Source organism: Acomys minous, assembly GCF_964271855.1.
Source record: "Acomys minous genome assembly, chromosome: 14".
In the NCBI taxonomy this organism is placed as follows: domain Eukaryota; kingdom Metazoa; phylum Chordata; class Mammalia; order Rodentia; family Muridae; genus Acomys; species Acomys minous.
Window position 1 is genome coordinate 49,951,246 of NC_140496.1, and position 22,713 is coordinate 49,973,958.

The 22,713-nt window shown below is 48.3% G+C and overlaps 1 protein-coding gene across 5 annotated transcripts in view; it reads left to right on the top strand.

Moving 5' to 3' along the window:
* The window catches only part of ARHGAP10 (Rho GTPase activating protein 10), a 269,421-nt gene that overhangs the window by 106,314 nt on the left and 140,394 nt on the right, over positions 1-22,713 (top strand). For all 5 annotated transcript variants that reach the window (XM_084755701.1, XM_084755703.1, XM_084755700.1 and 2 more), the window contains 5 exons: positions 4,379-4,480; positions 10,939-11,049; positions 12,665-12,769; positions 19,719-19,848; positions 21,786-21,892. In XM_084755701.1, coding sequence (XP_084611827.1) covers positions 4,379-4,480; positions 10,939-11,049; positions 12,665-12,769; positions 19,719-19,848; positions 21,786-21,892 — 555 coding nt within the window. The remainder of the gene's footprint in view (positions 1-4,378; positions 4,481-10,938; positions 11,050-12,664; positions 12,770-19,718; positions 19,849-21,785; positions 21,893-22,713) is intronic.

Below are 22,713 nucleotides of genomic sequence, written 5' to 3' on the forward strand. Positions count from 1 at the left end.
TGTTATGTAATGTTTATATCTGGAAAGGTGAACCATTTTGTTTCTCAAAAAAAGTTATAAAGTGTAGATAACTCCAGAAACATAGCCATGTTAAAGTGTACTTAAAAAAAAAGAAACAAACCTTCCCTCTTCCAAAACAAAACAAAAATTCTGGTGTAATATACAGATATGTTCATATTTTATGATTTTTTTCTTTCCTCATGGAAATGTTAAGGTATTAGTAAAAACTATAAAATGCCTGTGAACTGAGAGTGACTCTTTTCTGACATTGGTTGCAGTTTCCTCCTAATTTGTTGTTTACAGCTTTAGCTGGGTTGTTGTACATTAAAAAAAAAATCTAGTAGATCTTTGTGCTTCTACCATTCGCTCTGCTTGGATAGTTCTTGCTTTATTGTGAGATCTGATGACAGTCTCTCTGTTACGGCTTCATTTTTTACTTGTGACTCAGCCCATCTGGAACTAATTTTGACATGGGTGGAGTTCTGTTACTGTCTCCCAGTTAGCACCGATCTCACTGGGTAAATAATGCATTCAAAAAGTGCTTTCTGTGGAGCACTTTGTGTCTATTCTGTTCCTAATGGCATTTAAGAGATCTGCTGATTTGAGTTGTGGGTCTTAGGTTCATGAATTTCCTTTTCCATTTATATGTTTATAATGGCCTTATTTTATCCCACACTGCCATTTTTAAGTCATATCTTTATTTCACATGTACGATTTTATAACAGATTATAAGGTAACTCCCCATGAGCCGTATCGAATCTTTGCTTGGCTTAGTAATTTTATAAAAACACGTTGAGATTTCTTTTAGTTGTGTGAAGAAAATTAGAAGTGATGGCGTGTGGCATGGGGCTTGGCTCTCATGTGTCGATAAAGGCAGGTGCGTTACATGGAGGGCTGTCTGGCTAACCTTTTCCACCTGCCACACCTCACTGTTACTGACCGACTCAGACTCTCCTGAATGTATAATATCTGCATCATGAGAAACGTTTGCTCCTTGCAGTGAGTTTGAGCTCTGGGAGTTTGCTGCCAGTTTGAGAGTCTACCCACTTCCCATGTGCAGTGTTGGAAAGAACCAGCTCCGGTCTTTATTGGTTGCTATATTAAGACTAATATAACTTTAGCATAAGAAATGATGTGAGCACAAAGAACCAGTATGCTGCAGCCACACTGACAGTAAGCACAGGAGTGAATGATTGTCTGGGCTAAGATTCCAGAAGCAAACAGCGCCGTACCTGTGGTTGCTGAGCTGCACACATGTTATTTCACATACACACGGTTGCTGAGCTGCACACATGTTAATTCACACACACACGGTTGCTGAGCTGCACACATGTTAATTCACATACACACGGTTGCTGAGCTGCACACATGTTATTTCACATACACACGGTTGCTGAGCTGCACACATGTTAATTCGCACACACACGGTTGCTGAGCTACACACATGTTAATTCACACACACACTGTTGCTGAGCTACACACATGTTAATTCACACACACACTGTTGCTGAGCTGCACACATGTTAATTCACACACACACGGTTGCTGAGCTACACACATGTTAATTCACACACACACGGTTGCCGAGCTGCACACGTTAATTCACTTCCGCACCACTGCTCTGTGTTTTGGCAGTTGAGACTAGGTCCATGGTTTGGAAGGAATCAGAGAAGTGAGTGAGGTTGTCTGCTGGGTCCCTGGTGAGTGTGTGCTCTCGTGTCACGACAGCGTTGGCCATGTTGAAGTAAATGCAGAGGCATAGCTTCTTCCCAGAGTAAGTGGAGAGGCTGCTCCTGAGAGGACGGTATGGCGTCCTGTAGGCCTACAGCAAACAGTAGCCTCACATCCCCAAGTCAGTGCACTCCATTCTGCTGGCTTCCTAAGTGGGCGGCAGTGTGGAGGCAGAGGCGTGCAAGCGATGGCATGCAGGCGGAGGCATGCAGGTGGAGGTGTGCAGGCATCGGCGTGCAGGCAAGGGCGTGCAGGCGGAGGCATGCAGGTGGAGGTGTGCAGGCATCGGCGTGCAGGCAAGGGTGTGCAGGCGGAGGCATGCAGTTGGAGGTGTGCAGGTGGCGGCATGCAGGCAGGGGTGTGGAGGTGTGCAGGCAGGGGTGTGCAGGCGGCGGCGTGCAGGCAGAGGTGTGCAGGCAGGGGTGTGGAGGCAGAGGCGTGCAGGCAGGGGTGTGCAGGCGGTGGCGTGCAGGCAGAGGTGTGCAGGCAGGGGCATGCAGGTGGCGGCGTGTAGGCAGGAGTGTAGAGGCGGAGGCGTGCAGGCGGCAGCTTGCAGGTGGCGGCATGGAGGCGGCGTGGAGTTGGCGGTGTGTAGGCGGAAGTGTGACTGTACTTTACTATCACAATGGGCGATGACACACACAAGGAGAAGTGAGATGGAGCTAACTGTGACTGTAAAGAGTTACCTCACGCTTACAGAAACACTGTAACCACCTAGGTCATAAAACAAAGTGCTTCTGTTTCCAGGGAAGAGTCAGGGGCTAAAGGAAACCTACGTGACTTTTGCTTTGTCCCTCACACATGCATGGACCACAGGCTGTTACAGATGAGTCAGCACAAAACATTCCCAGACCATTCTAAAGAAAATTTAGATTCTTCTTGTCATACATATTGGGAGATTGCTTATTTATTATTTTATTTTGTACATATGGGTATTTAAAATTTTATTTATTTATTTATGTATATTAATGCTCTATCTACATGTACACCTGTATACCAGAACAGGGCATCAGATCTCATTATGGATGGGTGTGAGCCACCATGTGGTTGCTGGGAATTGAACTCAGGACCTCTGGAAGAGCAGCCAGTGCTCTCAATCACTGAGCCATCTCTGCAGCCCCACATCTGAGGGTTTTGCTTGCATGCATGTCTGCACTGTGTGCAGGTAGTGCTCACAGGCAACAAAAGAGGGCATCAGATGCCCCGGGACTGGAGTCACAGCCTCTGTTGGGGTCCTCTGGAAGAGGCCCGTCTCTCTGGCCCCCACAGTGTTGTTGTTAAGGGTTTCAGGTTGGTAATTTGAGTCTTCATCACTGTGGGGATTGATTTGTGGCTTTAGGCGACGGACGAGGCAGGAGCTGTGCTGTTCCAGGACCCAGAGCTACAACTTGTCCTGTGCAGTGGGGACGTGAATACCAGGATGCAAAAAATCACATTCTTTGTCTCATCTTTCTCGAGAAAACGCCTGTTGGAAATGGTTAATATAGGTCACTGTTGTTGATTTAGAAAAACTAGAAATTATAAGGAGGGGGATGTGCCTGGGACGAAGTGAGTAGCCAGGCGAAACTAGACACTGACGGTCATGTGTTAACGTCCGAGGACACAGCTTATCGGGAGGCTATGTGCTATTGGTTAGCCATGCACTGAGCTGAGTGTTGGCTCCTCTGTCCTCCCACACTTAGCACGAGCTGGGACGCTTGTCCTCTCAAAGTGTTGTCACTGCAAAAGCAAAGCAAATCCAAGTTCCACACAAAGGCAGGCCGGCTCTCGCTCGTGTCGTGTTGTGTGTGGGCCTGCTGACCAATCGATGCTTGCTTACGTTAAGGGTGTGAATCCCTGGTAAGGTTGGGAAACTCAGCACCAGTTCCGGGTAGACTATCGCTGTTGGTGTTGGTGGGCAGTTGGTGACTTTCTCCCTCCCCCTAGATGCTCTAGGGTTATTATGATTAATGATACGGCAAAGCTTAGTTTAAAATGAAGTTCACCTCTTAGCAAAGCTCCGAGAAAGGCTGTTTATCCGTCTCTTTCCCCGAGACAGGGTCTCTCTGTGTAGCCCTGGCTGTCTCTGAAGTTCACTCTGTAGACCAGGCTGGCCTTGAGCTCAGAGATCTCCCTGCCTCTGCCTCCCGAGTGCGGGGATTGTAATGTGTAATTTTTTTTTTCCGAGACAGAGTTCCTCTGTTTCTCTGTGTAGCCTTGGTTGTCCCAGACTCACTTTGTAGACCAGCCTAGCCTCGAACTCACAGAGATCCGCCTGCCTCTGCCTCCCGAGGGCTGGGATGAAAGGCGTGCGCCACCACACCCGGCTTGTGTGTAATGTTTTTTAAGTTGAGCCTCTTCCTTTTTTTTTTTTTTTTGCTGTGACAGAAGAGCGACTTAACATTGTTTCTTAACTTGGATGACTGTGAAGAGTTGGGTGTAGTAAAGAGTTGGGGAAACTCCGAGGACAATAAGGAAAGTGTCTTCACGGTCCAGGACTGATGCTGGTCTGTAGCGGTGGCTCTGGGCGGAAGACGCGGCCTCAGCAGTCCCAGCCCATTTACTGCTTCCTCGTTTGATTTTTAGACATTTTCATACTTTTAGCCTCTGGTAGGTTAAGTGTGCATGTGGTTTATGTATAACCCCTTGTCTGGTTTTTAATTTGTAGGAAGAGAAAAAGAAGTTTGACAAAGAGACGGAGAAGAATTACAGCGTCATCGATAAGCACTTGACCCTCTCTGCCAGGAAGAAGGACTCCCATTTGCAAGAGGTACGCTGTTGGTGTGCTGCCAAACTGTAAATTACACAGGACGCCCCCTTTCTTCTTAAAAGTGCACTTTACTCGTGAAAGCTTTTCACCTGAGATTGTATAGACACGGGGAAAAGAACAGACGCTGCAGTGAGGAGAGCAGCGTCCTGTGGAGCGAGGCACCGGCAAATGCCGTGCAGCGCTGATTAAGCGTGAGTTTGTAACTGCATTTTAGGAGCAACAGTGTGAGTCAGTGTTGTAAAGAACGAGTATAGCTGCTGGCGTGGGGGCTGGCGCGAGGGCCGGTGCGGGGGCCGGCGCGGGGGCCGGTGCGGGGGCCGGTGCGGGGGCCGGCGCGGGGGCCGGTGCGGGGGCTGGCGCGGGGGCTGGTGCAGGGGGCCGGCGCGGGGGCTGGTGCAGGGGGCCGGCGCGGGGGCTGGCGTGGGGGCCGGTGCGGGGGCTGTCGCGGGGGCCGGTGCGGGGGCCGGCGCGGGGGCCGGCGCGAGGGCCGGTGCGGGGGCCGGCGCGGGGGCAGGCGATATAGCACGCCTTAATCCCATCACTTGGGTCTCTCTGAGTTATAGACCAGCCTGGTCTACACAATGAGTTCCAGGACAGCCAGGGCTACCCTGACAGAGAAAACTTAAAAAACAAATGAAACCCACATAGTTACTATATGTAATATACACAGATAGGCTTTTGGCTTTTCTTGATTGAGTTCACACACTGTTTAATGTATGTGAGAACAAATTAACTGAATTGAACACTCAGAGCTAGGAAAGAGTGTTATCCATTCTACTTATGTTAACAGCCGCAGTTTTTTTTTTAAGGCAGTATGTAAGCAGAAAGGAATTTGTATCTTATCTCTCATATTCCCCATTTCATTTTAAATTTCTGGGCTTTTTCTCTTCCCTCTCACAGACTTGAATAGAAACTTCAGTATGTTTCAGTATAGAACATAGGATTTTAAAAGATTGCTTCTAATTTTTAAAAATAATGAGTGTGTGTGCCTGTGTGGGCATATGTGCACACAATGGCTACTGCTGCTGCTGTGTGTATGTGTCTGTGTGTGTGTGTACACCTGTGTGGGCATATGTGCACATGAGTTGGGGTGCCCATAGAGGCCAAAGGGGAGTGTCAGGTCCTCCAGAGAGGGAGTCACAGTTGTTGTGAACTGCCTGGCAGGGGAGCTGAGAACAGAGCTTATGCAAGAGCAGCATGCACTCATATTTTTTTTTTCAGAAAAAAATTTTGTTGTTGTTGTTTTGTCTTGTTTTTGGTTTTTTGAGACCGGGTTTCTCTGTGTAGCCTTGGCTGTCCTGGACTCGCTTTGTAGATCAGGCTGGCCTTAAACTCACAGAGATCCTCCTGCCTCTGCCTCCGAGAGTACTGGGATTACAGGTGTGTGTCACCATGCCTGGCTGAAAAAATAGTTCCTTATCTTTGAGAACGCACACACTGTCAGACCACACACATTCGTATTCTCACACCACTACACACACACACACACACACACACACACACACACACACACACATCTCTCTCTCTCTCTCACACACACACACACACACACCACACATCTCTCTCTCTCTCTCTCTCTCACACACACACACCTCTCTCTCTCTCTCTCTCTCACACACACACACCTCTCTCTCTCTCTCTCTCTCTCACACACACACACCTCTGTCTCTCTCTCTCACATACACACACACACACACACACACACACACACACCTCTCTCTCTCACACACACACACACCTCTCTCTCTCACACACACATCTCCCTCTCTCTGTCTCTCTCTGTCTCTCTCTCTCACACACACACACACCTCTCTCTCTCTCACTCACACACACACACACCTCTCTCTCTCTCTCTCTCTCTCTCTCACACACACACACCTCTCTCTCTCTCTCTCTCTCACACACACACACACACACACACATACACACACACACACACACACACATAAATCTGCAGTGTGATCGTATGGCCACATATACTCTCCATTTCCCCCATCTACTGCGGGGCTCAGTGCCCTCCCTGAGGCCCTCAGCCATCTCTGCCCCAGGTCACAGGCTTCGTTAGCAGGAATGTGATGTACCGGGTAGGATCATGGCTTCCCAAGTGCCTGCCCTCCGTTTGTCTGTTTTTGAGCACACACGAATCTGCGCATAATGTCCTACCATGTGGGTACTTGCTGACATATCGTCCAAATGATTGCAGTGGACAAGCCCGCTCCTCTGCTTTACTTACAGACTGCGTGGGCATCGGTCGTGAGCTCACGGCTACAAGTGACACTCTCTGTTGTGTTTATTATACTTTGACCTCTGGATGGCATTTAATAGTTTATGAAGAGAGAGTAGTGTTTTCACATCTTAATCCTCACTGGGATGCTGGGTCCTGCCCGCTCCTGGCTGCATTCTGTGTAGGAAGCCTCACGGCGCTAGTGTAGCCCCTGCCAGCTGTCTGTTTTGCAAGGCCAGCTGCTGGGTTCTTGGCTTCCTGCTCTTCTCGCCTCTCTTCTCCGTTACCTCCACTTCCACTTTCAATTATTTCAGAGAGACTTTTATGCCTCAAGTTAATTTCCACCTTTGCTTCACTCTAATTAGTGTCTTGTTCTGAATGCTCCGTATGTATAATGTAGGAGGCAGCTGCAGCTCCTGCACGTCACCTCTACAGTGTGTGGCCCCTTTGCATTGCCCTTCTTCTGAAGGCCCTGCGGCTGACGCTGCCTCCAGAAGCCATGGATGGAGCCCAGGGCCCTTCATGCTGTGCACTACCCACCTGACGCAGGGCAGGATGTTTCCTGCTGGGCTCTTTCCATTTTTCCCCCCCTCTATTTATTTTATTTATTTAGTACATCAGGGCCACATGCGTAGTAGGCACACACTGTACCACTGAGGCCCACCCTGTCCCCTGTGCAGTGTGTTCCATAGGTCTCTTCTTCAGCTTCTGTTCCAGGCATCCTTTTTACTCAGGCCACACGTTAATAAAACTCCTTGTGGCTGTTTGTTAAGATGACCCCCTCCTCTGGCTTACTGTGTTCTTACTTTGACTGTGTATCTTACAGGGCATCTTTCTGTGGCCATAAGCCCTTTGGAGGCTACAGTCTTGCTTTAATTTAGTCCTCTATCCATTCTGTCTAGACTAGCGCCCGTCAGAGCGAGTAGTTCCTGCTAACTGCTGACAGGATGTGTGCCCAGTGAGTTACGGCTCTGACGGTGTCCCCAGTCTCGGAGAGAATTAAGCTGCAAGTCATGAATGGAGAGGGCCTGAAGAGAGCGGCTCCGGCTTCAGTCAGTTTCAGCGTCTTTCCTCTTCACAGATGTGCCGAGCCCCGCGTGGCACAGCCTTCCTGTGAGCATGGCCGCCTTAAGAGGGAGGAGGCCCTTAGAGAGGAGAAGGCTGGTTTTGGGTGCTCCACTCTTGAGAGCCGCGCATGGCTGATCTTCAGTGAATTGACTTTGACTCAAGAGGTTAGCAGAGGCTGCTGAGAATGATGCTGGGCAGAGGCCCAGAAAGGCCTGCAAGCCATTCTCGCTTCTTGTTTCAAAGAGGGGACTAGAACGTTGCCTGTGTTCTGTGCTGAGTACTCACCCTGTAAGTACCGGACACAAGGACCTTCATCTCCGCCTCCATCCCTAAATTCTAGGCAGTTGCTGTCCTGTAACAGTTACTAGGGAGGGAGGAGATGCCAGTGCTCTTGAGTTTTACTGTTTGTTCCCCCCCCACCCCCCAGGGGTCAAAGGAGTAACACTCTTGATAACCTGTGTGAGACTGATCTTCTGTCTTCTGCCTGTGAAGAGCTGCAGTTACACTACACAGTTGTTTATTAAAAGCCGACAGCTGGTGCTTACTGTATGTGTTACTCTGCTTTGTGTTGCTCTTACAAAGCTCACATGGATGGGCGGTTTGTAAACAACACAGATTTCTTTAGCTCATAGTTCTGGAGATCCGAGACTATGACAGTGGCATCTGCCCGGCTTTCATGAGGGCCTCACTGTGAGTCTGTGCTTCATGGGACAGCGTGTGCATGAGAGACTCAGAGGAGTTGCCAGGCTCATTAAAACAACCTATTTGCTTGGGAATTCATCCAATCTCAGGAGATACTTATTAATCCCTTTCAAAAAGTGTGCCTCCGTGACCCCATAACCCGGTAGTAGGCCTCATTTCTTGAAGAGTCCATCACTCCGAGAGTGACACCTCAGAGGCCAGGCTTTGCAGTACATTAAAATTTGCTGGGCATATGTAAGCTATACCCAAGAATGTGTAGGAAAAAGTTAGTGAGCTCGCATTTTAGACTTGGAGTCATTCTGATTTTTTTTTTTTTTTTTGAGACAGGGTTTTTCTGTGTAGCTTGGCTGTTCTGACCTTGCTTTGTAGACCAGGCTGGCCTTGAACTCACAGCAGCCTGCCTCTGGCTCCTGAGTGCTGGGATTACAGACAGGCATGTGCCACCACACCTGGCCATTCTGTACTCTTAAGTATGGGTGGCCTATGGTGGTATTGCTGTAAGTTACAAGCCAGCTGTGCCCCGGGGAGTCTCCTGATGGGATCATGAGTGCATGGTCCAGGGTTTCCTGGGTGTTTAGAACTTAAAGGGTGGCGATGGCAGAAGAGTTGCGGGGTGAGGGGAGTGCCGTGGCAGGGACAACTGAGTCAGCTGGCTCTGCATCCAGCAATCCCCTGGAAGGTAGCACGGAGAAAGCACTGTGCTCTGCGCTGGGCTCCAGCGTCTGAACTGCTGCACATGATTCCAGGCTTTCGCATTTTGTATACTGTCGGACGGTAAATAATCAGGCTGCTCACTGGGGACACAAACCGTCATGGTTTTTAGGTAGGGGAAAAAAAAATCTCACTTTGGTAACTTTACATTTAAACTTCACTTTACTCAAAGCATTTTAATTAAACACTAGGCAAATACTAGACTTTTTCTTTTTCTTTCTTTTTTTTTTTTTTTAGAAACTTTTAAAGAAACTTTTATTGTAAAAATATTTACCATGCAGTTTATTTCATCCATTTGAATACTACAAGGCCATCGGCTTACTGTTTCACCTGGCTGTGCCGCTGTTCCCCACCCATTGCCAGAACTTTGTTGAGCCTACCCAAGCAGAGACCCTCTACCCATGCCGCTGTGGCTCCCCCTGGGCTCCCAGCCCTGCGTGCTCTGTCAGCGGCTTGTCTGTCTTAGCTCCTTCATGTATCGGAGTTCTGTTTTTATGACTGCTGTGTACGATCTTGCTGTTGTGAACACTGCTGCCCTCACGACTGCACCGTTGTCTTTCTCAATCCTTGTTCTCGGTTATTTTGCCTATCTGCCCCAGAGTGTGCTTGGGGGATGATAGCATCGTCCTGTTGGTTTTTGGACCCGCCATGCTGTTTTCTGTCATGAGCACATCATCTTTACCGCCCACCCCGGTTTGGTGCTCCCATCCCCTCCTCCTAGCAGCTGCCTTGATGGGCGTGAGGTGGCGTCCCACGTCGTCCCACTGAGCTGCTCTCCTGCCTGACCCGCGCTGTGTGTGCTTGTCCGTCTGTATCTATTTGGAGAAAGGCCTAGATGAATGCTTCGAAAGTCAGCAGAGTTAAAAAATCGCATTGTGCCAGGCATGGTGGCACACACTTTTAATCCCAGCACCACTCGGGAGGCAGAGGCAGAGGCCGAGGCAGGTGGATTGCTGTGAGTTCAAGGCCAACCTGGTCTACAAAGCGAGTCCAGGACGGCCAAGGCTAACACAGAGAGGCATTGTCTTGAAAAAACAAACAAACAAAAATGTTGTATGGCTTGATACTTCTAAGGATGTCTTTTGGGACGAGGGTCCCGTAGTCCTCTCTAGCAGAGTGCTCCCCAATATCCGTCTTCTCCTGGGAGGCGAGATGAGTGCAGTCTGCTTGACTAGGCTCCAGCAGGCTGTGCCCCTGGCCTCTGGGGCTCTGGCATCCTGTCAGCTTAGGAATGTGCCCACCTCCACATGGCCCTGAAGCCCTGGCTGTCACTTAAGTGTTGCCCCTCCCCCAGGTGACTGGAGCTTCCTCAGTCTTCTCATGCTTAGAGGCCTTGCTCTGGCAACTGTTGATGATGGGACTTCTGACATTGCCCCGTGAAGAAGTGAAATCCTTAATCTCCAGTCTTTGGGGGTCATCAAGGTTTTCTCTAGAATTTGGGAACAACCATTTTAGACCTTTGTGTCTGCTCTGTGGCACTGGCTCAGCCCTGTTGTGGCAGGAGAGTGGCAATGCCCCGTGGCAGTGGCTCAGCCCTGTTGTGGCAGGAGAGTGGCAATGCCCCCCATGGCAGTGGCTCAGCCCTGATGTGGCAGGAGAGTGGCAGTGGCTGAGACACGAGTGAACCGTCATGTCTTCTAACACAAGCTTATAAAAACAGCGCACCATGGCCGCTACCACGGCCGTTGGCCTCTGTGTTGGGGTTGAGAGTTCCCTGTCTTGGGGTCAACTAACACTAGTTCTCTTAACACAGGCAGACCTCCAAGTGGAGCAGACCCGGCAGCACTTCTACGAGCTCTCTCTGGAATACGTGTGCAAGCTCCAGGAAATCCAAGAGAGAAAGAAATTTGAGTTTGTGGAGCCTGTGAGTAGCAGCGCAAGCTTTGCTGTGGACGCTCGGGTGTTGAGCTGTGGGAAGGCTGAGCGAGGCCTCACACGCTGTAACGGGGAGGACACATCTAGTGAAGGCTTAGGAGAGGTGTGGCCCTGAGCACTGCCTTCTGTACAGAGTCTGCGGCCAGCGTGAGTGACGTCACTAATGAGGTCACAGTTTCCAGTTCCACTTGTTGAAGCGTGTTTTCGCTTCATATACTTGTTATTTCTAGTCATGCCTTTATATTTATATCAGAAACACCAGTTTTAAAATTTATTTTATTTTTGTGTGTTTGTGTGGATATGTGTATGTGAGTGCAGGTGTCAGTGGACACCAGAGATGCTGGGTCTCCTGGAGCAGGGGCTGATGGGTGGCTCGCCACTCAGCATGGCTGTGGGAATTTTCAACTTGATCCTTCTAGAAGAGCAGAGTGGATTCACATCCCTCCTGCCCTAGAAAGACTGGTTTTGTGATTATGTAGATGTCTTCTAATGAGTTCAATAACTTACATATTAATTTGCATATATAGGAGGTGGATGTAAACATCTTCTAAACGTCAAGTGTAGGCGGCGTTTCATACAACACAAAAACAACCGTGGAAGATTGGAAGCCAGTGGCCTGATGATTTTAATATAGACTGCAGAGCTATATACTTCAAGCACTGTATTATTATGTGCATCGTGAGAAACAAAGGAATAATTAAGTCATACTTTAAAAAAAAAAGGCAGTTGGGAGTCGTAAAATCAACCTGAATTAAATAATCAGAGGAAATTACCCTTTGACACGTTCCTGTCATGTTGAACTGCTAGTGGTGTGTGTTAAGTGGCCTTTGCGTGCTCAGTCACGGCCGAAGCCATTGTCCCGAGTGCTGCCCTGTCCACTCTCACCCTGTTGTGGCAGGAGAGTGGCAATGTAACTTAGTGAGACCCTCCTGTGTCACTTAGCAAGCAAAGAGAAGGGAAAAGTCAGTGATTTGCCCAGTGTCACAAAACAGGCAACTGATGGGTTTTGACCCACACTGCCAATTTGACACCATGGCCTTTTATTGCGTATACTTTGCAGCATTCTGGAGAAAAATTAATTCAGGAGTTTAAAATTCTTTTCTCTGTTCACTTTTCCTCCCTTTAGAGATACACTGACCTGTGGATAGCAGCAGCCGCCTTCTAAGAAGGGGCATGTGGGAGTTGGGAGAAAACTAGAGTCTTAATTATTAACCCTTTCCCATCACCTGACAGCCTTGGCCACAATGCCTGGGAGCGGACAGACAGCCGCACTCTCATTGGTTTGCCTGGCCTGCATGCTGGCTTGGCCTACAGAGCCGTCAGGATCCTCCTGACTAAAGAGGTGCACGTGGGTGACTTAGGGCTGGGTTTGCTGGAGAACATGGTATTAAAAGCTGTTTAATGATGCTGATATTTGTGACCTGACCGTGACTAGTAGTACCCCTCATCTTCAGTACAGCCCGATGACTAAGTAATGGGCACTGACAGTTGTTTAGTGACGTCTCTGGGTGGTGGCCAGGTGTTGTGTGTGGTTCTCCTTCATGTAGGTTTTCATTCGTTTGTTTGTTTTGGGATGTACTGACCCCCTTTTTCCTTTGTCTTAGATGCTGTCCTTTTTCCAGGGGATGTTCACTTTCTATCATCAAGGTCATGAGCTCTCCAAAGACTTCAATCACTACAAAATGGAACTTCAGATCAACATTCAGAATGTAAGGAAACAAAGACTTTCTGGTATTTAAAAGAAATTTGGGTTGTGCCTGTTATCCCTTCTAGTTTGAAAAGCCTTCCTTCCATCCAGGCTGATACTGAGAAAGTGGGGCTGTGTTGCCACCTAGTGGTCAGCTCGTGGTATAACAATCTGCTCTTTCGCTTATGGAGGCTCAAGAAATTCTGCCCTTTGAGGCTCTTCCTTGGCTCTGTGGGGCAAACATGGCTATGTTAACTCTGCTGTCCTTGCATTCCTCCTCAGTGTTGAATATGTCAGTCATAGTCACTGATGTGTTGCTGTTCACAGCTGCCATTTGATTTCATTGCTTTTCTTTGTGGAATGTGTGCTTCCACCTGATCTTGGAAAATGAGATTTAGAGATTCTTTCTAAGATTTTTTTTTTTTAAGCTGAGAAGATGGCTAAGTGGGTAAAGTACTTGCTATGTAACACTGAGGACCTGAGTTTGAATCCCAGACCCCATGTAAAGCCGGGTTTGGTAGCCTGTGTCTGTAATTCCAGTATTCCTCCAGAAAGTGGTGGGGAGAAGAGGGTCCTCAGGGGCTGTGGACGGGCTAGCCTGTGACTACAGCACAACCAACCAGAGACCACATCTCTGTAAGGTGGGGACCAACACCTAAGGTCACCTCCATTTGCACTCTGTGGTGCGCACACCTCTGCATTTGTATGAGCAGACAGACACACACACACAGACACACACACACACTCACACACACACACACCCCACACACTCACACACACATACACACACAGACACACAGACACACAGACACTCACACACACACACACACACACACACACTCACACACACACACACACATACACACAGACACACAGACACAGACACACACACACAGACACACCCACACACATCCACACACACACTCACACACACACACACACACACACTCACACACACACACACAGACACACACACACACACACACACCCCACACACTCACACACACACACACACACACACACTCACACACCCCCACTTGTACACATCCCTGTATGCTTCATTCATATGCACACTTACAAAAATTAAAGAAAAGAAAGAATCTTATTTAGGTGACAGATGTTTTTTCTAGTTAAGACTTTGCTCACATGGCGTGTCGTCAGAGAGCAGCTAGTTAGAGCATGCCAGAACCCGAGTATGAGGGCTCCGGGACATACAGCACAGACGGAAACACACAAGTGTACGTGGGTCTTTGTGGCATGGCTTAGAAGTTAGGTAGGTAGAACTTAAAACAGACCTGCAAAATTGTGTGTGCTGGTGCGTTCTAGGCGCCTCAGGATTGTTCCTGTGATATTAGAATTACTGTTCCTGTACGTGTGGGTATGTGTGCCAGCCAGAGGTTGGCACCTTGTCTCTTCCGGGTTGCTCTCTACCGTACCTTTTGAGGTGGGGTCTCTCCTTGAACCTGGAGCTCTCTGATTGTCGAGGCTGCTTGGTCAGAGAGCTCCAGAGCTCTGCACAATCTCACATCCCTCCCACACACCATGGTCCCTGCCCCTCCTGTGTTACAGACATGGGGTGTACCTTTATGTGGGTGCTAGGAAATTCACACTCACTTCCCTGGCTGAACCATTTCTTCAGCCCACTAGAATTTCTAATGAAATGATTTATGTTTTTTTTTTTTTAAAGAGTACCTTGTAGGCTGTAGAACAGCTTGTAAAAAGAGCACCAGTTGAGAAGATTAAATTATGAACTTAACCCCCTCCCAACTGGGTATATAGTAGTGGAATTAATCCCCCCCACCCAGGCTAGTGGTTCTGAACCTTCCTAGTGCTGTGACCCGGTGTCTCACGTTGTGGTGACCCCTTCCCACCCACCGCCATAAAATTATTTTCGTTGCTACTTCATAACTGTAATTTTGCTACAATTATGAATCATAATGTAAATACCTGGCTTTTCGGATGGTCTTAGGTGACCCCAGTGAAATGGTTGTTTGACCTCTAAATGGGTCTGACTGACAGGCTGAGAACCCCTGGTCCAGACTTTATCTGACAACTTAAGGGCTGACCAGGTGAGAACCCCAGTTAGGCCGGGTGTGTGTGTGTGTTGTGGGACTGATGTAAAATGGAAGCTTAGGATCCCACATTAAAAGCAACGGAGACTTAACTCAGTGTGGTGGATCTTGCTTTTAATCCCAGCATTGAGAAGCTGGGGCAGGAAGATCCAGAGGTCAAAGCTGTGTAGTGTCTCTGAGAGCAGCCTGCGCACCATGAGCTCCCGTCTCAGGCCCCTCCCCCATCACATGAGAGGACATGGAGTCTACCACGAGACCCTGGGGCACGGGCAGGCCACCTGCCCATGAAGCCATCTAGATTTAGCCCAGGCACAGGAGCGACAGAGTCTCCTGGGGGCGCTGAGGAACTTCTCCTCACATCCCTCGCTTATGGACAGAAATACTTTTATAATGTACCTGTGAGGCAGAGGAAATCCAGTGAGCTTCTGTACACCAGTAAGTCCAGAGAGCCCATCCAGAGAGCCCCCGCATGCAGGTGTGGCTGAGTCATGTGCAGCCGTGAGGTAACGGCGAGCAAAGCCCGCAGATAGGAGGTAAGGTTTGCCTAGAATGACCTTGTTAATAGTTGCTGAGCTGAGAGCGTACACATTTGACAGCAGCACACTCACTCCTTATTGTGGAGAAATGGACAAGTCACCTTCTGGAAAGGGACATTTTTATTTCCTATATATTTTGGAACCCATGGATGTTCATTCATCAGGGAATGGCCCTGAGCTCTCACTGTTCAACATGGTCTGCATTCCAGTAGCCCACAGCCCCTTCCCTTCCTCCTTCTCCCCCACCCTCCCTCTCTCCTTCCCTCTCTCCGGCTCTCTGTCTCTGTCTCTCTCTCCCTGCCCTCTCCCTCCCCCTCCCCCGTGTGCATACGTGTACATGCGTGTACAGTGCAACCTCCTCTCCCTCCCCGAGGCTGGAAGCGAGGGCACATGCTAGCCAAGTGTTCCTGCTCTGTCCTTCGCTGACCTAATCTCCTGGGTTTGGTCAGTACCCCGCCTCAGCCTCCGCCTAGCTGGTGCTGTAGAGTGCAGGGTGACCAGGCCGCTGTCCTCGCTTTCAGCCACTTCCCCCACTGAGGTGCAGCACCTGTAAGTCACCCGCCATTCATCCCTTCCCATCGCTCCACCTCAGAAAGACTGTTATTCACTTATTATTAGTATTATTATCATCATCATCATTATTATTATTTGCCTGTTCTTCTTATTCTCTGCTGATTTTATGTAATAAGGGCAAAGCACTGACTATATAAAGCTACATATTTCTGAGAGAAAACCCTAGTTATGTTTTATTTCTAATAGATATATCAAGTACACTGAGATGATAAAGCTGAAATTTAAGGGTCGACATCTTTACATTATATTATAGTTAATCTGGTCAACTGTTTAGGATTTTATTACAGTAAAATAATTAAATTTAAAAATGACTTTTATAATCAGAAAGAGAGGTAATTTTATTTAAAAATGAAAGCATGCTATTTCAAGCCCCATCTGGTTATGTCTTTTATATTGTAAAAATGGCTGGCTTTCCTGAGGGATTCACTCCTTACCCATTTTCTGTAATCTGCAGTAATAAATAGAAAGCAAGAGAGTAGCAAGATGGCTTTTAGAAGGTAGATTTTTTTTTTCAGAAGAGAAGATATTGTATGGAAATTAAAGGGTATTTTAAAAAGCCAACTTTGCACTTTTGTGATGCCATCCCTAGAAGCCTGGGGTGAGGAAGGCTGGTCTACAAGTCCTGGCAGGAGAGGCGGTGGGGATTTCCAAGTCTGGAGACAATGGTAGGCACAGGGAAGAGGTAGCCGAGAGAGTGAGCAAGTTTCTTCCCTTTGCTAGGAGGTAATTGTGAGTTTTGAGAAGCTTAACAATAAAATAATAATAAAAATGACTTTAGCTTCTCTGCTCTAGTCATTGTGCTAAATGACTTGCTCCACTGTGGACTTGCGGCTGGCCAGCATGACTTGTGAGACGCAGGATACGGGAGGGAGGGTCTTGTCTCGAGGGCTTTGCCTGTGAAGTGAGAACAGCGCTGGGTCCTGGGCTGCTCTGCTTAGTTTCAGATCTCATGTTGGGCTAGAAAACGGGTCACACCTGCTGCATCTGGTACAGATTGGGGGGGGGGGAGGGGGGCAATCCTGGCAAGGCTGTCCGCCCTCTCTGGGCTTTAACACTGTGTGGGGGAGCAGGAGGCTTACTTAATGGCGAGGGCTGAGATTTGGGCACTCCTGGCAAACCTTGGCTCACCACTCTGTGCTCTGCTCTGTGGGTTTGGGCTTGGAAGGCCTGGTGAGCTGTTGCTGGGATCTGCTGGCCCACACCCCCTTTCGTCCACCTCTACCCATAATGGGACTGTTAAGTGGATATGAGGTTTTACTGAGGTATGTTGGTTGGTCTGTCCGTCTGTCCTTCAGGGGAACCCTCCCTTCCTGGTTTTTGTTTGTTTGTTTCTTCGTGCTGTTAATTACCCTTTGCCTTCTTTTGCTCTGGGAATAAAGTCCTGAAGCTGACTGAGATGGAAAAAAACTTACTGAAAAAATGGTGGTCTATACTTGGAATCAGTCATTGTCTCGCCCTGCACCCTCCAAGCCTTATTTGAAGGTGTCTTAGTGGCTTTTCTATTCTGATAGAAGAAGGGGCTTATTATTTGAGCTTATGGTTCCCCGAGGTTGGAGTCTGGGCTGGCAGGGCAGAGGTGGGAGGCATGGCAGCTGCGGCAGAAGCTGAGGGGTCGCCTCGTGAGGCAGAAGCAGAGCTGGCCTCCAAACAGCAGCAGCCGAGCATTGGGAGCCTGGTCACACTGCTACATTGTGCAAGTGTGCTGAGTGAATAAAAAAATACACTGATAACACTAGGAGTCAGGGTTCTGGGTAGGAGTGTGTAAACCTGAGGGGAAAGGATGGGCTTTAAACAAGCCTCAGGGACTGGGATCGAAGCCAGCTCACTTGTATGAAGTCACCGTTTTTTTTTAATAGTGTAGCTGTAGTGATGCTGCGTTGCGGGTGTGTATATGAGTGAGAGTGTGAATGTGTGTGTATGAGATAAAGCGTGAGTGCCTGTGCAAAGCGTGTGTGTGTGTGTGTGTGTGTGTGTGTGTGTGTGTGTGTGTGTGTGTGTGTTGCCCAGGTCTACCTGCACAGAAGTCTTAGAAGGAACAGAAGCCGTGAGCACACTGAACCTGACGCCTTTTTCCGGTGAGAGCAGCTGGGCTCCGCAGAAGAAACAGTAGATCCTGGGACAGTGTCAGGGAGAGTGAAAGGCTCGTGCCATACGGCCTGGCAGCTAGGTGGACCCCGGAGGACACTTAGGGCATGCGTCACACTACGGGAGTGTTGTGTGGAGAACCCATTGGTGTAAAGAGACAGGATGCATGCATGCATGTGGGCCGTGTCCGTTAACAGTCGCGTATGGAGGAAGTGAGGTTTGGAAGGAAGCTCACTGAAGTGATGAGGAGAATAAAGCCAGTGTGGAATCAGTATAAACAGACAGACATGGGAGATGCCAGAGACGAGGAGAAGAAAGGACACTGGCAGCCCTTTTGGCAGTCTTGTATTGCTATGTATGTATGTATGTATGTATGTATGTATGTATGTATGTACCTATGTATGTATGTATGTATGTACCTATCTATCTATCTATGTATCTATCTATCTATCTATCTATGTATCTATCTATGTATCTATGTATGTATGTATGTATGTATGTATGTATGTATCTATCTATCTATCTATCTATCTATCTATCTATCTATCTATGTGTCTGACAAGGTTTCTCTGTGCAGCCCTGGCTCTCCTGGAACTTGCTCTGTAGATCAAGCTGGCCTCAAATTCAGAGGTCTAGAGTGCTGGGATCAAAAGTGTACACCACCAGGCCTTTTATTTTACTAAAGGGTATAGAAAGGTTTTTCTTCTATATTGCCTCTTAATTTCTGTTTAAAATAAAGCTCTAGAAGTAGTTTTATTTTTCACAGCCTGTACTCATCAGTCTCCCCATTGCCTTAGGAGAAACGTACCATTACTCCATCTTTTCTGGTTTTTTTTCTACCCTTATGAGCTTTGACAGCCCTTTTCACTGTAGGAAGAAGAGAGGAAAAAATTTTAATAACTTTTTGTCTGAGTCCCTTTGAAGTTTCACATCAGCAGTTTTTTGTTTGTTTGTTTTCGCTATTAATGCAATTACTTTTGAGCCTGGCTGAAGGAAATGTCCATAACCCAGGTGGTGGTGACTTACCAGCACGGGCTGTGATTGCTCTGTCCCTTCAGCGCCCACACTGTGCAAAGCGTCCACCCGGCAGCAGGTATTGATAGCTCATGTGTCCTGTGTCGTGAGCCTCTTCAGATGCGTGGACATTATTTGCTGGTGAGCCTGAGCTCTTCACCTCCTCATCCTTCTGAGGGAAGAAATGTGTAGGTACCACAGTCTGGCAAACTGGATACTGGCTCTGTTAGCTCACAGAGAAGAGTGACGTTCAGACTCAGGCTGCTCAGGTAGCTGCTGTAGCAGTGGCAGCTGGGATCGGGTGGATTGTGCCAACGCCGCTGTTCTCCCAGGTACATGGACGTCATGTGGCGTATTGGCTCTTTAAATCTAAGTTGCAACAAAACAGGAAGCACGAAGGTGGGAAATTTATGCTGGCAACACCATGGAAGCTAGCCATCTCTGGCCTCATTGGCTCATCTTCTGCACTGGCTATTTTCCTATTCGGTTTTGTTGTCTTTGAATATGAATCTCAGTAAGGAGGCACACTGTCAAGAATGAGGATTTTCTGAGTTCTGCAGATTTAATGTCGGTTGTACAAAGACATTAAAATGTATGCGCGCGCGCGCGCACACACACACACACACACACACACACACACAAAATCACAGGAGAAGTTGGATTTTATCTGTATTTTTTTTTTCTGTTTCAGACACGGAATCGATTTGAGGGAACCAGGTCAGAAGTGGAGGAGCTTATGAATAAAATCAGACAGAATCCCAAGGACCACAAGCGAGCAAGCCAGTTCACAGCAGAAGGCTACCTGTATGTCCAGGAAAAAAGTAAGAATTCTGCAAACATAGGCTGAGTGGATGCTTAAAAATCCATGTTATAAGCCGGGTGGTGGTGGTGGCACATACCTTTAATGCCAGCACTGGACAGGGACAGGCAGGTGCATCTCCAGTCCAGCCAGGTGTTGCCATCACCGTGTGACCCTAGTGCTGATCCACCCGTGTGTGACCCTAGTGCTGATCCACCCATGTGTGACCCTAGTGCTGATCCACCCATGTGTGACCCTAGTGCTGATCCACCCATGTGTGACCCTAGTGCTGATCCACCTGTGTGTAACCCTAGTGCTGAGCTAAGTGGAGAGGAGCAGATCCTCGGCTCACAGTGGGCCCCAAGTCCAGGCAGTTGGTGAGCTTCCTGGGTCAAATGAGAGGCACAGTCTTCAAATGATCAGGTGGAACCCTCAGGACAGAGAGGCAGGTGGACCTCTGTGAGTTTCAGGACAGCCACCTCTACAGAGTGAGTTTCAGGGCAGCCAGGGCTACATGGAGAAACTCTGGTTGAAAAACAAAAACCGCCTGGCCCTTGATAAAAGAGAAGGTGGGGCTGGAGAGATGGCTCGGAGGTTAAGGGCACTGACTGCTCTTCCAGAGGTCCTGAGTTCAGTTCCCAGCAACCACAGGGTGGCTCATAACCATCTATAATGAGATCTGATGCCCTCTTCTGGCCTGCAGGTGTCCATGCAGGCAGAACACTGTTATGTGTGTATGTGTGTGTGTGTGTGTGTGTGTGTGTGTGTGTGTGTGTATATATATATATGTATATATATGTATATATATTATTTATTTTAAAGAGAGAAGGTATAGAGTAATATTGGATGATACCGATGTCAGCACTGGCCTCATGCCTCTGTGGACATGTGATGTGCATGAGAACCCCCCACATGCACATGTGTGCACGGATGCACACACTGCTGGCATGGGAACTAACCTACTGAGAACTCCGTGAGTCCCTTGAGGCGGTGGTGTCCCATCACCCAGTCAGTCTAGATGTGCTTAGAGTTAGGACTCAGGGTTCAGCGAGGGACTCCTTGGGATGTGGACTTACCCTTGCACAGTTGCTTTGTTCAGATCCGACCTACGGCTCCTAGTTGGAAAGTAAAGAGAGAAAACCTCATTCAAAGTTCCGAGTTGAATTCTTCGTCCAGTCAGATGTATTGACTGCTTAGTTCCTTCTGAGCTTAGCTTTGCTCAGGGCTTCATTCATACTTTTCTTTCATTGGTTCAGTGTGGCTGAGGTAGCTGGCTTTCGTATTGACCCGCTGGAGGACATGTGGGAGTGGTGCTGTCTGTGTATCCACTCGGAGCTAACCAGGCAGTGGGGTGTTGTCCTTTCTCTGTTTAACCAGGAATGCCCGCGTAGCTCTTGGGTGTTCTAACATACTACAAAGTATTCCATTTACTGTTGAGCGTGAGTGTGACAGAGCCTGTGTGGATGGGGGCCAGCCTTCGGGAGTTGGCTCTCTCTCCACTGTGGGATCTGGGGATTGCACTCAGGACCTCAGGTCTGGGCTGTAAGTGCTGTACACACCGAGCCACCCTGCGTCCTAACTCACACTTACCTGCTGAAAATAAAATCAGGTGTCACAGTGCTCTGAGGACTTTCTCCCCACCAGCCTCTCCTTTCTGTTAGCCCCTGCATTGGTTTTCTTCTGTTTTTTGTTTGTTTGTTTGTTTTTACGAGTCAGGGTTTCTCTTTGTAGCCCTGGTTGTCCTGGAACTTGCTGTATAGACCAGGCTGGCCTCGAACTCACAGAGATCCGCCTGCCTCTGCCTCCCTGAGTGCTGGGATTAAAGGCGTGCGCCACCACTGCCCAGCTAAGCCTCTGCATTTTTCTGCTTTCCCTGGCTGAGCTGTGCAGTAATGCGCTCCGGCTGTACATATCTGCCTCCGCATGAGGAAAAACACAAGCATCTGTGCTTTGTTGAAGGGCCTGCTCCTTTTGGGTCGAGTTGGGTCAAACACTACTGCATGTATCGGAAAACAGCCAAGAAATTCAACATGATCCCGTTCGAGCACAGATCTGGAGGGAAACTGGTAAGTATTTGAATGTTAGTTTTTGTATTTTATTTGAGAGATACTTGTGGCTTGTCATTTAGTAGAGCCATATTGACTATTGAGAAATTCAGTTCTACAATTAAAATCTTTGCCTTGTATTTGAATCACACCTGGGCCTTACAGTTAGATTTTTAAACAGACAACAGAATTTTTAGGCCATTGTTCTAGAAGAGAAAGATAATTCCCGCACTAAGCTCTTGTGACTTATGGACAGCCCATATTTACACATGAGATTCTGCGTGTTCACGTGCCACTGTGTATTCCTAGGCTAAACTGTGAGAGGTGCAGTGGTCTCTACTGCATTCCCTCTCACTCACTCAGGCGAGGAGAGTTTTCATGTGGCTGTTGCCTGTTTAGATTGCTGTTCATCCCAGGGCCACCCATGATAATCAGGCCATGGGCGCTGGCTGCAAGGAAGGGGGGCTCCCTGTGGCCACTGAACAGCAGCAAGCCCTGGTGTCTGGGGTGCAGCTCTCCCACTAGTGGTAAGCATAATTGACCACGCATTTAAAAACAGCTTAAGTTTGTTGCTTGCCTGGAGTGGTTGGGTGACATTTTGCTTAGGTGAATTCAGAATTAATCCAAGCTGATTTTTATTTGCAAACCCTTTGGTTCTTCTAGAAACAAACAAGGCCTTAAAGCAGGTTGCAAGAAGGAGCCTTCTGTAGTGATGGGGTTTCCATGGGAAACAGCCACCCAGCAGAGGCTGAGGCAAGGCTCACTGTCTCCTGTAGAAGGCGGGTTAGGGCATTTGCTTTGAGCCTTAGTTTGCTGTTGTAGTCAATTCAGGCTCTCAGGTG